General features: G+C 34.1%; 1 protein-coding gene across 2 annotated transcripts; it reads right to left on the minus strand.

Moving 5' to 3' along the window:
• Positions 1-34: 34 nt before the first annotated feature.
• Positions 35-4,460, minus strand: LOC107771885 (subtilisin-like serine-protease S). Of its 2 annotated transcripts, none has more exons than XM_016591346.2 (11): positions 4,203-4,460; positions 3,962-4,059; positions 3,754-3,851; positions 3,472-3,630; positions 2,755-2,866; positions 2,151-2,679; positions 1,980-2,074; positions 1,637-1,879; positions 1,444-1,558; positions 1,000-1,189; positions 35-902 (listed from the first exon to the last, which is right to left on the minus strand). In XM_016591346.2, the coding sequence occupies exons 1-11, from the start codon at positions 4,281-4,283 to the stop codon at positions 340-342; spliced, it is 2,283 nt and encodes a 760-aa protein (XP_016446832.1). In that variant the 5' UTR covers positions 4,284-4,460; the 3' UTR covers positions 35-339. The 2 variants fall into 2 exon arrangements, with proteins under 2 accessions (XP_016446832.1, XP_075091245.1); XM_075235144.1 differs by having other exon boundaries at positions 84-890.
• Positions 4,461-17,264: the final 12,804 nt, after the last annotated feature.

The raw sequence follows: 17,264 nt of genomic DNA on the forward strand, positions 1-17,264 counted from the left end.
TAGTTGAGATAGAAGCAGAGTCAGACACAGAGAATGCCAAGCCATAATGTAAAATTACAAGACAAGTAAAAGAATTTGCAATATGCTGTCAAGTAGCTACGAAAAGTTAATAAGCTAACTAGGTAACAAGGACTAAAACTCAAAACTAGTGATGAATGGAATAAAGAATTACTAGTTATTCATATTCTAAAACTAATTACAAGTATTCTACTAAGAATTTGTGTTGATTTCAAGGAATTATCAAGAGTGATACTGAATTCTTGCTGCTGCAACCATTTTCAACAGCTACTTGTGCAGTATATGTTACTTTTTACCCCAATAAATAGCACTTGACCTCAACTATACCATCATACCCATGTTGGAATGTGCCACTCTGACGACAAGTGGAGATGTTACCCATGTTCTTTTGTTCCTCCATGTCAAAGAACCAAACACATATCCCTCTGTTGGTGCAGCCACCTTGAAGTTCACTGTAAAATTCATCTTCTGGTAATATTTAGTGAAGGCTAATCTTCGGGGAACCACAGTGACATTGACACCCATTGGGGCAAAGACGACTGCCTTGTAAATGCTTCTTGCTTTTCCCACGTTAGTAACAGTTCGAGTTACTGAATATGTGCTTCTTAGGTTTGGTACTGTGATGGAGGGATAATTTAGTCCATTTGGTGACGCAAAGGTTTGATCACAGGTGCTGTTGTCCCTTGTAATCAGATGCAGAGATTTCTCATCATAACCAATTGAACAAAGAAATGCTTTGTAATCTGCTGGTTGTGCATCGTATATAAGACCAGGATCCAGGACTTTTATGGGGTTAACAAAGCCAGAACCAAAGTCAAATGGATTAGCCCTCTTCCCTTCAGGATCCACTATTATGGGTTTGTGATGCTTATCTGACAGTTTAGCTGGCATTAACATTCACGAGAGTATATTATGGGCCGATTTTGAATGCACTGAAGGCTTGAACGAAAGAGTTAGATTATGTAAAAGCCTTTATTCTACCTGTTGTCATGATCGCGGATTTAATTGCAGAGGGAGACCAAGATGGATGCACAGCTTTTAACAAGGCAACGACTCCTGTTATGTGGGGGCAAGCCATAGAAGTTCCGGAGAGTATGTTGAAGTTCAACTTAGTAGAAGCTGCTGGAGACCATGCTGCCAGGATATTTAATCCAGGAGCTGCAATATCAGGCTACAAAGGCAAATCAGCCAGGAAATTACTTGCAAGAAAAAGCCAAATCCTCAAATAAGGTAAGAACCAAAGAAAATGCAAAGTAACAAAGAACTAATCCACAACCACATTGAAGATCCAGGAAGTAAATATCAGGATGCGACATAAAAACTTTGTTGGTCTACATTATAAAGGCAAAGAGAGATCATTGTTGAAAACAAGTGGCAGTTGAAATTAAGTCCCTACATTATTACTATTTTTAGCGCACAAATTACCTTCAAAATTTCTGGTGTTAGAGAATTAGGACCTCTAGAAGAAAATGCTGCTACCCGAGGAGCAGGTTGAGCTCCCAAAACGGTTTTAGCAGAGAGAATCCTTGCCATGGGGAGGCTGTTAATATAATAAGATGTGAGATTGGGATGAGATGATAGTTAACAACATCAAAAAGTCAACAAGAAGGAAGTGAACCGTGTATTATTAATGTAAGCTAGGATCTTGTTTCCAATCCTTTTCCCAACAGTTGCTGCAGGAATGACAAAAGGGATGGCCACACCCTTGTCTGCTTCATCTATAAGGATCATCCCAACTCCACCGGCTTCTTTAACTATAATGCTTTTCTCCATCTTTGACTCACTTGAGCTTCCAGCATGTAGGCACACAAGAACCTTCCCTTTGGCCTTAGTTCTATTCAAAGAACTATCTAAGCAATAACTAGTGGAAAAAAGAGAGGGAAGGAAAAAAGTAAATTAAGATAATTGTCAATGCATACATATCTACGTTTAACAAACAGCGAAAGTACCTTATGATTCACCTGGATTGATAGGGAGTGAAGTATCCAGCATAAGCTTCAGAAGCAGGTATAATTCTTGTAGATGTATTCATTTGTGATAAGCTAAGACTTTCACCCTTCCAAATATCAGAACTTAATTTAGAAAATAGAAATTGAATAATAATATGTAAACTTGTCGAAAAGTGGGATTACCTTGAGTCGAACTCCATTTCCTAGTACAATATCAGAAGTAAAATCTCTGTCGGTTGAACTGGCTGCAACTGTGATCACCCAAGGAGCTAAATTTGTGGCTGAACCAGTGCTGCCTTCATTTCCAACTGAAGCGACCACAAGTATTCCGCGGCTAACAGCATGAAATGACCCCACAGAAATGGCATCATTGAAATAATCTCCTTGGGGAGCATCAGGGCCCAAAGATAGAGAAATGACATGAACCCCATCTCTAATTGCATCATCAAATGCAGCCAATAAATCAACATCATAGCAACCAGAACTCCAGCAGGTTTTGTACACTGCTATCCTGGCCATTGGGGCACCACCTCTGGCTCCTCCATTTGCCAAACCTTTGTAATTCATATTAGCTATGTAACGTCCCGCTGCTGTAGAAGCTGTGTGACTCCCATGACCAGAACTGTCCCTAGCAGACTTGTATAACATGGTCTTCCCATTTTCTTCTTCAGCTTCATAGCCGCTCATATAATATTTAGCCCCAATTATTTTCCTACATAAGACAAATTGTTATTGCACTTATCATCCATATAACAAAAGAAGAGATGGTTGGCAAACAAAAGAAAACCTGTTGCATATAGAGGCATTGAATGCTTCCCCTGATTGGCACTGTCCTTTCCATCCAGCTGGCACTGGAGGCATGTTGGTATCACTAAAACTTGGAGACTCAGGCCAAATTCCTGTCTCATTATACATCTTAAGAGCTTAACCTCAAGTTCTAATTCTAATTAGCTCGAAAAACAAGGGAAAGAGGGAGAGCTGGGGACCAGGTTGAGGATAAACTGATAAGGTTGTGAACAGAGTTAATATTTGCATTGAAACATGTCACTCTAATGGATAGTGGCTCTTCCCATAAAGTAACATTTACAAATAGTTCAAGAACACTATCACGCATAAATGCAACTGGTAAAATATGGGAAGATGTGACTAAGAAGAAATGGGAAGTTAAGAAATTGCATAAACTTGAGTTTTAAATAAAACCTAAGCAAACATATTTCATCATTCGAAAATGATTGAAACAAGAATTGATTGATGAAAGGAACTACTTTCCCCAGGTTCAGCCATACGTACTGAAATGACAAACTTAGCACTTTTTCAAAGTCATGTTATCGTACTCTTCTTAAGAAAACTTACAGAGTCAAGAGCCCTTTTAAGTGACAATACATTAAATGAAGGGACCAACTTAGTTGGTGCATTCCATCATTAAACGATCATATCTTTCACCTAACTAGGAAAAGATTGCTGGAATTTAAGATAACTAAAGCTAAAGGAACAGAGAAATCACCTGTATCAATGAAACCAATGATAACATTAACTTGGTTCTTGGTAGAAAAACCTGGGATTTCCATTGTTTCATCATCACTGAGCCCCATAAAATCCCATGAATGTGTTGTGTGTAGGCTCCTCTTAGTATTTGGAAATACAGATACCACTCCAGGCATTTCTGTTTTATTTTAACATAAAAGAAAATTTTCTCAGTACTTATTCGTATTATATCATTACCTTTGTCCAGTACAAACCATTAAATATGTAATCAACAGTAAAAGAAAAACATTCAGGGGCTTACTGGATATTTCAGAAGCCTGTGCCTCAGTCAACTTGGCTGCAAAGCCTTTAAAACCATGCCTATAACTATATACATGAGAAGTCTTGGCCTGTTCAACACTGTAAAGTTACCATTTCAGTTTTTTGCCAAAAGAAACAAGTGCAAAACCCAATGAACCAGCTCAAAAAAAGGGAAAAAAAACTCATAGCTAAAGGTAACAAGAACTAACCTTCCTTTATGAATAGCAGTCAGCATTTGATGGTTTTGCCTCAAAATTTCATCTGGGTGTTCATCACCATCTTTGCTTCCCATGTACACCACATATAACTGGAAAAAAAAAATCAAGAACACAACTTCACTAACTATTCATTATTTCAAAACATCATTCAAATAACATCCCCAATAACAACAAATAAAAACCCATGTTACATATTTCATACAGACAGACTACAGAGCCAAAGTTTATTTACCTTGGAAGAAAAGCAGAGGCTAATATCTCCAAGAAAAACACAAAGAAACAGTAAAAGAAGAGTCTTTTCTGAAACACCCATTCTCCTATTTTGTGGTATGAGGCTAGTAAATGAATGTGTTATCAACTGTAAGCCGAAAAAAGATGGGGGTTTTATAGCAGAAACGAGCAGTACAAGACAGAGAGAGAGAGAGAGAGAGAGAGAGAGAGAGAGAGAGAGTGATTTGAAATAAAGAGGAGAGAGAGACACAGAGAGAGAGAGATTATTCAGTGTCACAGGTATACTGTGCAGTATTTCTGTTACACAAAACTGGTTAATAGTATTTAGTGAAAACAGTATCCAAGAATTTGATGGCACTACAAAAACCAGGCGTCACTCCCATATATTGGAAAACTCCTCCACTCACACACAATTCACAAAGGGCAGAAAAAAATGGAAACGTGAAGACTGGACTGGAGAAAAGGGAGTTAGTGGTGAAAATGGTGGCGTTTGCTTTTTAACTGAACCAACACGAGGGACTCCACTACCTAAGGCCTAAGCAGCAACACTTAAGTCAGTAGAAGACCGTTAAAAAGATAAAGATATTCCATTCTTGTAATGATATTTAGATTAACTTGTATTATTCTATGTAATCAGTAATGTATTTTAACATAATTATGACCGGTGATTGTTTAATTTTTCAAGTTATCATTTCAATTTTAATGAACACACATATAATTAATTTTCAGTTGAGCTAATAGGGGAAATACTTTTACACTGATAGTATATAAACATTTTTAGAAAAAAAAAGAGCAGGCTGTGTACCAAGTATATATACTATCATGCATTTACGCAGGATCCTAGGAAGTGTCGCACCTCAAGGGGTGTGATGTAGACAGTATAACCTAATGCAAGTGTTAGCGACTACTTTTACGGCTCGAAATTGTGACCTATAGGCCACATGAAAACAAATATAGTGTTTAAAAATTACATGTGCAATATTTTAGTGCTTAGTGTCTATGAAATCGCTATTAGACGGGATTGTTACTCAAATAGCCGGCCAGATTCAATTTTTTTATAGTCGATATACATATATTATACATTGATTACACACAGTTATACATATATTATATATAAATTATACATATATTATAAATCTGTCAATTATTTTAATTTAAAAAATCAAATGAACGACTATTTGGACTAATTCTACATTATTATTTTATATGTGGCGGATGAAACAAGGAATGTAGTAGTGCTACTACTAGAATAGCCCCAATTTTCCTCTCAAGTTTATGTCCATTCACCGATGTAAATTCTTCAAGGTTTCTTTCACATTCTATGGACAATTATAATTATTTTGGGTATGTTTTAGGAGACTGTCCAATCGCTCTTACATATTTCGATGTGCGACTGACCTAGGGATATACCTGGTAAGAATTCAATTTTTAATTGGAGCATGCATTTGCTCCTTCTCTTTATATGGAGAATCCCCAAAAAGGAAATAAAAAAGGTTACTTTCTCGTATTAACCCTTCTATTTGAATTTTCAAAAAAATAAATAAAGTTACTATATATAATTGACATTATGATTAAGCCAAGTGGCAAGCTAATAAATATCAATAGTATATGGTAACTTTATTCTATATTTGACTATGTTAGTCAAATACAACTCTCTCTCTCTCTCTCTCTCTCTCTCTCTCTCTCTCTCTATATATATATATATATATATATATATATATATATATATATATATATATATATATATATATATTTTGAATTTATAGATAAAGTTTTAAAATTCGAATTTAAATTAAAAATAAAATTTATCTTTTTTATCATGTTATCATACTTAATTCGGTTAATGATCATATGCAATCATGTTAGGAACTTTTGTTATCTTTTCTAATTATTTAAATACTACTTCGTCTCTCGAAAAAAAAAATTACTCCATATATGTGATGACCCAAAATGTCATCTTTAAATTTAATGATTAATTTTGTGATCTAAGCACTATTTACCATTACTCGACTTGCGTGTGCAATCCGTAAAAAAAAAATCCGGAAAGTTTTCAGGTGAAAAATAGATTAAAATGTGAATTAGATGCTTAAAACACAAGTGAGTTGACTTTGGTCAATATTTTGAGCAAACGGACTCGGATCAGTATTTTGACAGTTCCGGTAGGTCCGTATCGTGAATTGGGACTTGGGCGTATGCCCGGAACCAAATTCTGAGCTCCCTAGCCCGAGATATAGAATTTTGACGAAAAAATTTAAAGTTTAAGTTCAAATAGTGACTGGATGTCGAATTATGTGCAAATGACCCCGGAATAGAATTTTGATGATTCCAACAGCTCCGTATGGTGATTTTAGACTTAGGAGCGTGATCGGAATTTTATTTAAAAGTCCGTAGTGAAATTAGGCTTGAAATGCCGAAAGTTGAATTTTTGGGAAGTTTGACCGAGGGGCTGAGTTTTTGATATCGGGGTCAAAATTTAATTCTGAAAATTTTTATAGCTCTGTTATATCATTTATGACTTGCGTGCAAAATTTGAGGTCAATCGAACTTGATTTGATAGGTTCCGGTGTTGTTTGTAGAAATTGAAAGTTTCAAAGTTTATTAGGCTTGAATCTATGTGTGATTCGTGATTTTAGCGTTGTTTGATGTGATTTGAGGTTTCAAATAAGTTCGTATGATATTTTAGGACTTGTTGGTGTATTGGGTTGAGGTCCCGAGGGCCTCGGTGAGTTTCGGATGGTTAACGGATCAAAATGGGACTTAAACAGCTGCTGCAAAAGCTGCTGCAATTTTCTATTGGAAATGCTGCCATAATCGAACTTCCTGAGGATCGATGGCAGGCTCGAGAGACATGATCGAAGGCCACTGCTCGAAGGCCCAGGATCGAGAGCTATGACCAAGGCTCGTGATCGAAGGCCATAAAGATCAAAGCCATGATCGATAGCTAGGATTGATGGTTGTGATCGAGCCCCAGGGTGGAGGGCCATGATCGAAGGCCATGACCGAGACCCATGATCGAGGACCATGATCGGACTCCCATGATCGAGGTCCAGGATCGGCCCCTATGATCGAGGTCTTGGATCGGCCCCCATGATCGAGGCCATCCTAGACAGATCTATTAGATATAAAATCAGGGGAACTTCGTCCCATTCGCCATTTTTAACAACTTGGAGCTTGAGCAGAGGCAATTTTTGATATATCTTCAAGGAAAAATATTGGGGTAAGTGTTCTTAACTCAATCTTGGTTAGATTACCCGAATCCATCACTATTTTTAACATTTAATTAGTGATTTAAGTTGAGAAAATTTTGAAAGCCCTCTTGGATAGATTTGAGGATTTGAGGGTTGAATCGTTATCGGAATTTAGTCATTTTGGTATGGTTAGACTCGTGGTTGAATGTGCGTTCATATTTCTTAACTTTCGTCGAATTCCGTGATGTGGGCCCCACGGGCAAATTTTGAGCTAATTTCGAATTTTATTGAAAAATGTGATATTTTTTTATGAAATTAATTACTATAATTTTTGTTGACTGTATCGAATTAATTATGACTTGATGCGAGTCGATCGGAGTCGAAAAATCGAGGAAAAGGCATAATACTTGATTAAATTGGAGCAAGCCGAGGTAAGCGACTTGTCTAACCTTGTGTGAGAAAAATTTTCCCTAGAATTGATATTAATGTGATTATTGAAATGTATTAAAAGTCGTGTACACGAGGTGACGAGTGTGTACACGGGCTAGATGTGAAAGATTATATTTTTAAATTGTGTAGATCATTGTTGCACAGTTATTAAATTATTTTATCTTGTTATATTCATCATCATTGATCTTTGATATAAATTTTAGATTTGTTTACCTTTTTCATGCTAATTGTTTTACCTGTTTAATTGAAACTTGGTTTCTTTTATACTGTGCATTATTTGAAGATTGCTTTTCTTTAAATTAAATATTATTAATATGAAGTATTTGATATTTTTAAATTTAATATTGAAGCATCGTATTAAAAATTTGAAATATTATTTTTCTGAATTATTTATTCTTGAATATTTTCGTAAGATGTTTTTTGGATTATTCTGGCATGAGCCTTGAGCTCTTTATTATTGAAAAATATTGTTGTTATTTTTTTTGTTTGTGGAAAATTGAAATATTGGGCACTTGAGGTACAAATTATGATATATTGTGATATTGATACGCATGCGGTGGTATAAGGTATGGGTGTTGAAATGCATGCGGTGAGATAAGGGTGGCTTGATACGCGTGGCTAGTAGGGGTGACTACTAGAAGTCATGCGGTGTGATAAGGGTGGCTAAAACGCGGGATGCTATTTCGGAAAAAATATTTTCTTTAAATAAATTGTGAAGGCTCCCGCGGTGATATAAGGAAATGAGATATTGTGAATTTATTTATGATTTGGGACTACGAGGCGGTACCTCGGGAGTGCCCTTGTTGATATTGATTTATGGCCATAGTTGCTTTCGATTAATTGTTGTGATTTTCATAAAGTTGAAGGAAATTCTGTTTTGATTCCACGAGATATTATTTGTAATTATTTGATGTCATTAAATGTGACATACTATTTGATTCATTTCCAATGTCATTTTATTTTACTATATTGATAAACATTTTACCATGCCATTATTATATTCTAGTAGGGTCTCACCTGACCTCGTCACTACTCTACCGATGTTAGGCTTGACATTTACTGGGTACCGCTGTGGTGTACTCATACTACAGTTCTGCGCATCTTTTTGTGCAAATCCAGGTACATTTTACCAGCCTAGACGTCAGTGAGTTACCTGCGCACGGAGACTTCGAGGTATATCTGCCAGCGTCCGCAGACTTCGGAGTCCCCTTCTATCATTTTATGTTGCTTCCTTATATTTTATTTAGACCTTGACATATAGAGACATTGAGAATAAATTCTTAGAAACTTGTGATTTATTTCTATCGGATTTTGGGAGTTAAAATTATTTGAATTGTAGTTTATCTATTTTAGATATTATTATTATTATTCCGCATTGATAGGCTTACCTAGTCTTAGAGACTAGGTGCTATCACGACCTCATACAGAGGGAATTTGGGGTCGTGATAATATAACTATAAAGCTCTTTCACATTTAAAACTCTATAATTATATAGTTATTTAAAACACTGTAGCTAGATTTGAATAAAGTGAATTTCTTTCAAAATAAATATAATATATAGGGTATATGTCTATGTTTATCCAAATAACAAAAAAGAGTTTAAAAATCGAATATAACTTTACTTACATATATAATGAAGTAAACATATATGCTGGAGAAAGAAACATCACAAAAATTAGTCAATATTAAAAAAAACTCGTTGAGAAAGAAAAACTTGGTCACGGAACCGAAGGTTAGGCCAATTACTTTAGTAGAGCAACACTTTTTTCTTTTCTTTTTGAACAATATTTGTTTGAAGAGTCAATTTATATAAGTGGACATCAAACAAATAACAAAACTTTAGCCATACAATTGCTATCATTAATTTCAATTTAGCACATTCTAGGGTATAATATTTTTTTGGTTGAAGAATATTAGTTTTGAATTATTAGATTATGTAAAAGTTTTTTTTTTCTCGAACTCAACAAGAGAGATATTGGTTTCTAATTGATAGTTTCTATAGCGATATTCAAGTGTAACAAAGAGTATATTTAAATTAAAAATAAAAATTGGTATGACGTGAAATATATATATTTTTTAAATGTAAATAAATTATTTTGAAAAACTCTTTACTTTTTTCTACTTCAAAGATAATAAAAATATAAGATATTTTTGAACATTAGTAGAGAGTTTTTAAAATTATTATAATAGAAGTCATATCATGGATAAACGCAAAAAATCAAAATCTTATGAAATATTTACATAAATATCCGGCCAAATTTACATAGAGAGTTTAATCAATTTGAATTTTTAATTAAGAAACAATGCATGAAAAAAGACTAAGGGGAAATAAATACATCTATTGGTCAATGGTCAACTTACCTAATAAACCTCTTATAATCATTGAATAAAATTCAAATTATTTCAATTTTTTTCAGTTTAAGTCTTATTGAGCTGCGGCCTTTTTCACTCTTACTGTGGTATGTAATGTAATAGACTATACCATCCAAATGATCAAAGAGTTCCTAGTAAGCTAAGCAAATTAAGATGTTTGCTAATTCTGTGGTTTAAGTTTTATATCAAAACTTGCTCGGCAAGAACAAGGGAAAAAAAGAGAGTTTGTACTTTGCACTTTTTGCCTTTGGATTGAACAAAACCAGGTAGCGGGATGAGGGGTTGACAATGAAAAGTTCAGGATATTATTCATCAAATGTCATCATTAATCACCATTAACACCAATTATAGCAGTCATCAATATTTGGTAGTTAATTTTGTGTGAGCTTTATTAATTAGTACAACTTTCTCATCATCTTGGAAAGGAAGAAAGCTTGGGTGCAAGCTAGGGGTGTATAAACCGAACCGTAAAATCGAACTAAATCGAAAAGTCAAACCAAACTGATTAAAAAATCCGACTAGGTTTGGTTTGATTTGATTTAGTATTGAGTAAAAAAAATCCGAACCAAACCGAAATATAAATATATAATTTTTATATATACTTTCAAGATTTTTCTTTAAAAAATGTCTAAAAATATTTAAGATTCTCTTATTGGATGTAATATTTAGTAAAATATGAAGTGCTCTATCTTTATTAGCTTTAAATAATGGGTTGTATGATCACTTTCTTATCAAGTGTTAGTAAATATGTCAATCTCTTTGTTCTTCCATATTCATATGTCAAAATCTATTACATTCTTATATCTTTTTCGAATTTGAAGTGGTATTTTGATAATTAAATAGAACATATTATTATATGGTATCATATTGATTTTACGTTTAATTATTAAATTCAGTTATTCTTGAAAGTGTACATCAACGAAAAATTATATATTGTCAGACGACTAAAAAAATAATTATCATATGTTACTAAAAAAATTCTTCCATAAGAATATGTTAATAGATCATACGTTTGTCAATTTTTTTAATTTTTACTAAATATATATTTACCTATAAAAAATTTAACAAAGTAAGATTGAAATAATATTTATGCAACAAAAAAAACCGAAAAATCCAGTAAAATCGAACCAGTCCAAACCGATATAGTTGGTTTGATTTGGTTGTGATAAAAACCGAACCAACCCGATACATGTACACCCCTAGTGCAAGCAATTCATTCATAGAAAAACTATTAAGAGATATTTTCCATGTTTAGTACAAATTGTAGCTGCCTTATGATAAGTAGTATACGACTTTCATGTGTTAGTAATATTTTTTATGTCTTTAATTTTAAGCTTTGTTTTCTATTTAATTGGGCGATCAGGGAAATGGAAGGGAAAGATTATATTTAGAAGGTCAGGGAAAATTTAACCCACTCGTAGTGTGTGAAACTCTCACCGATATTAGTAGACTGTAAACCTTAGTGGCAGTAATTAAGAATATATTTTCCATTTAGAGCTTTCATTCGCCTTCACCCTCTCCTTGTATTCATTAAAAAAAAATAAAGTTTTATTTAAATTCACCTCACCATGTGATCCAAATAAATATGTTATTAAGCCATCTCATATAAATATATGTTTGTTATGAAAATATTATATTTTGGATGTTAATTTATTACTCCGCTATAGATAATCTCCCTGAAGAAGATTATCCATTTAGTACTCTGGTGAAGTTTATCTACAAGTAGATGATGCAGGCAGGTTGCAAGCAACTCAATGAAATGATTTGCATCAGCTTCTTATTAAACAGGCAGGTTACAAGCAACTCATGCAGACAATTACAAGCAGCTCATGCATGTAGGTTGCAAACAACTCAATGAAATGATTTGCAGCAGCTTCTTATTAAACAAGTAGGTTGCAAGCAGCTCATGCAGACAACTTACAAGCAGCTAAAGAAAAGTCTTGCAGCTGATTCCTGAAAAGTCTCGCAGCTGCTTCCTTTCTTCTATAAATAAAGGAGTTTCCAATTCATTATGAACATAACTTTGAAAGTTGAATAAAATATCAATCTCTCTCTATACTTGTCTTCAGTTTATTTCTTTTATAATCTTTATTTTATAACACATTATCAGCACGAGACTCTGCCATTTTGAACATTTACATCGAATTTAATTTCTATTTCAGTGTTCATCTTCGATGTAAGGCGACGCTCTTATATCCGTGGTCAGATCTTGTTCATTCCGAGCATCATAATGTAGATTATATCCTTGAGGTGGTGAGTTTTTCTTCTTGGCAGTAGTGATGTAGATATCACTTACATATGGAGTGGCCAAATTTGCGTAATTTAATTTGAGCATTTTGCTTATATTTTAATATTTTTATCATTGCTTTCTTGGTTATATATTACATATACAGTACCTATTTTGGTATTTGTTTTCATCCTTATTATCTTAATAAAGGATTACAAAGTGGATAATATTGTTAGATCCACTTAAACTCCAGCAGAGTTTGCAAGAAATATACAACTACCAGAAGTGGTTATATTTCGTATATCTCATTGTAACTAAATTTTGTTAACCACCAGAAGTGGTATATGCCTATGACTACCAGAAATGATAATTTAGGCTTTCTATGGTTACAATTTGTCACGACCCAAAAATTCCACCGCAAGCGTCGTGATGGCACTTAGTCTCTAAGACTAAGTAAGCCGATTATAATCATAATTCAATCCATTTTTTTTATAAAGATATAATTTAATATATGTGTCGAAACCAAAAGTGAAAATAATTTTAAAAACCTCTCAAGACCGGTAGTACCGAATCACGAACTCTAACTGAATACATAAAATGATCGCAAGGATCGAATACTCAATACTGTTTGAATAATAAATAACAGTACAATAAAATGAAAAGACTCCAAGGAACTGCGACGACCAAGCAGCTCTACCTTGAATCCTTGCGATCCCACTCTAACTCTGTCCGAGTCCGATATCTCCAATACCTACCTCTGCACAAAAATGTACAGAATTTTAGTATGAGTACACCACGGTCGGTACCCAATAAGTATCAAGACTAACCTCAGTGGAGTAGAGACGAGGTACAGTCAAGACACTCAGTAATATAATAACCTGTGCAATATGATATACAAAATAATAGAAAATAAATAGCAGTGATAGAAACACAAATCAACTAGTGATTTAAACAGCAAGGCAACAGGAATACTGTAAATATTACTCAAACAAATACTAAACATAGGTACAACCAATTAATCAAGTCATTTCAATATACATCTTTTATCTATAAGTTTTTCAATAAAAGTCTCTAGAATATAATCTTTTTCAATAAATATATTTCGAATATACTTCCTTCAAATAAATATCCTTCCATTATAATTCTTTCAAATATATATCTTTCGAATATAATTTTTTCAAGTAAATATCTTTCAAATATAATTCTTTCAAGTAAATATCTTTCAAATATACTTCTTTCAAGTAATTATCTTTCTAATATAATTTTTTCAAATAAATATCTTTCTAATATAATTCTTTCAAGTAAATATCCTTCCAATATAATTCTTTCAAGTAAATATCTTTCAAATATACTTCTTCCAAGTAAATATCTTTCTAATATAATTCTTTCAAGTAAATACCCTTCAAATATAATTCTTTCAAATAAAAGTCACCTTGTGACACCTCATTTAACTTTCTTGGCGTGAGAAATATATTCAACGTATCACATCAAATGGCACGGCAATACCTTCATACACTTGTCTCATTCCCACCCAATACATATATGTAGATCAAATCAATTGGCACGGTAACACCCTTCGTGCATTTATATCTTTCTCACCGTGCATACATATAACAGTACCAACTAGGTGGGAGAATTGCCAATACCAATAAAAGAAATAAAGTGGAGGCACACAGGAAGCAACAACGACTACAAGTTACATAGAAAACAAAGGTGCACAATAACATCTCAAGATAAAGGCATGAATGTATGCACAACAAAACGATATCACAATATAATATATGTCTCTCGTCCTCGCCTGCATGGAAACACCCTTCGTGCCATGAATATATGATAATATAAAAATAATTGCACGGCATCACCCTTCGTGCTTTTACTCTCATCCTCACCTGATAATATAAATGAAATAGCACGGCATCACCCTTCGTGCTTTACACTCTCAATGGCACGGCATCACCCTTCGTGCTTTACATTCTCAAATGGCACGACATCACCCTTCATGCTTTACACTCTCAAATGGCACAGCATCAACTTCGTGGTTTACACTCTCCCTCGCATGATAATATATTTCAAATGGCACGGCATCACCCTTCATGCATTACACTCTTCCTTACCAAGCACATCTATATCATTAACAAGCAAGGTAGGAAGCATAAATAACATCAAAGATAGTGTTTAAACCACAGCACAATACACCAATTCATATCACAATTTGCCACTGACCAAAATCAAATTTCAAATATGTAGCAGAATCAATAAATTCTTCAACAAATAACCCAAGGCTCTACAAAACGTATATAAAACCTCAAAACAATCAACAGAGGTGAAAAATACTCAGTATAGGGCAACACCTTAATATATCCAAATTTTTGATAATTATATTAACTCCTCAATTTAAACTTATTTAATAAATATTTGCAGATAAGGATTCCATCATGAATTTAATTCCAAGAAAAATATCAAATCAACAAACACACATAATTCACATAAAATCCAAATGACAATAACACCAAGTTATTATATAAAATACAAACTTGACAAATAAGGAACGAGGCATTATAATTCCAGGATTTACTAATGCCAACAATTATCTAATTTAATACATAAGAATGCCTAAAACTTTAAACCAATAAAATTTGCACATATAAGCCTTAGTACATACTCGTCACCTCGCGTACACGGCTTTCAAATCACACAATTTTCACATAAGACTCAATGCCTAAGGGGTAATTCTCCCACTCGAGGTTAGGCAAGATACTTACCTTATTGAAGTTATGTCGATATTTCAAAATCGCTTTCTTGCTTGAATTGACCTCCGGACAACTCAAAATCTATCCAAATTAATTGTACCACTTCAATTAAATTCATCAAAAATAATTCCGGATAATAAAACACTAACTTAAAATTATATTCTAAAAAGTCAGCGCGGGGACCGTCCCTCAAAACCCGACAAAACTTTTACGAAATCCGAACACGTATTCCGATACGAGTTCAACCATACAAAAATTTCAAATTACGATGACGGATCGCCCTTCAAATCTTAAATTAAAGTCTAGAGGATTTCTACCATTTTCAACCCAATTCACTAATTTAGTGATAAAAGCAACACTAGATTCATGTAATTTAACCAAAATCAAGTTAGGAATTCTTACCCCAATATTTTCCTTGAAAAACTCTCAAAATATCGCCTCACCCGAGCTTCCTTGGTCCAAAAATGGAAGAATGAGATGAATTTGGACTTTATTCTGCTGCCCAGGGATTTGTTCTTCGCGTTCGCTACCCTTCCCTCGCGTTCGCGATGAACAAATTCTCCAACAACCATTTTCAAACTCTTCTCAGACAGCCTCTAGTATAATAGTCATAACTCTTTTTACACAACTCTAAATGACAAATGGTTTAACTTTCTGGAAACTAGACGCAAAGGGCTATAACTTTCTTTTGTTGCTCATTTCTTCATTCCTTATAGATTGCGAGATATAAGCTTCCAAATTTAGCCCTATGCAACAGAGATTTTCAAACTCTTTCCAGATAGCCTATAGTGTATCCACCATAACCTTTGGTATACAACTCCAAATGACAAATGGTATACCTTTCTAAAAACTAAATACAAAGGGCTACAACTTTCATTTTTGAACCATCTCCAAATTCCTTATAGATTGCGAGATATGAGCCTCTAAAGTCAGACTATTGCAACAGAGATTTCCTTCTTCGCGAACGTGAAGAACAAAATCCCAGAAGTCAAATCCTTCGTCGCGAACACGAAGAACAACACTAGATATCAGCAAATCAGCCTCCAAAGTAGCCCAAAATGATCTGAAACACACCTGAAACACACCCAAGGTCCTCGAGACCTCAACCAAATATACCAAAGCGTCCCATAACATCATACGAACTTAGTCGAACCTTTAAATCACCTTCAACAACACCAAAAACACGAATTACACACGGATTCAAGCCTAATGAACTTATAAATTTTCGAATTTCACAAATAACGTCGAAACCTCCCAAACCACATTCGAATGACCTCAAATTTTGCACACAAGTCAGAAATGGCACAACGAAGCTATTCCAATTTCCAGAATCGGATTCCGACCCCGATATCAAAAAGTCAACCCCCGGTCAAACTTCACAAAATTTCATCTTTCACCATTTCAAGCCTAATTCCACTACAGATTTTCAAATAATTTTTCGGACATGCTCCTAAGTCCATAATCGCCATACGGAGCTATTGACATCATCAAAATTCTATTCCGGAGCAGTTTGCTCAAAAGTCAACTGTCTGGTCCACTCTTTACATTTAATCTTCTAAATAAGGATTGTTCTTTTAATTTAATTTCAAATCTTCAGTAATTCAATTCGACCACTCCCGCGGGTCATATTACATATTGCAAAACTGCTCGAGACCTTAAGTCACTGAACGAGGCATTAATTCTTAAAATGACAAGTCGAGTCGTTACATTCTTCACCTCTTAAACAAACGTTCATCCTCGAACGTGCTAAGAATTATTCTGAGGTTACCAAATTGATGATTTTACTTTTACACAAATACTCCCGGTTGATCCCACATTACCGCATTTGAGATAAGCCTGACAACACCATCTCAATTGAGATTATTTCTTTTATCCATATTTGTAAACTTTAAGACAAGTTTCTTACACTCCAAACATTTCCAAAAAGCCTGATTTTCACAAAAAACGCACGGTATTAGTCTCAACTGGCTATAGCAACTCATGCCTACGCGTACATCAATTTTCTTTATAGTGTTAAGTACTTCAAAATTTTTTCGGGATGTTACATTCTCCCCCACTTAGGATCATTTGCCCTT

This window comes from Nicotiana tabacum, chromosome 17, assembly GCF_000715075.1.
Source record: "Nicotiana tabacum cultivar K326 chromosome 17, ASM71507v2, whole genome shotgun sequence".
NCBI lineage: Eukaryota > Viridiplantae > Streptophyta > Magnoliopsida > Solanales > Solanaceae > Nicotiana > Nicotiana tabacum.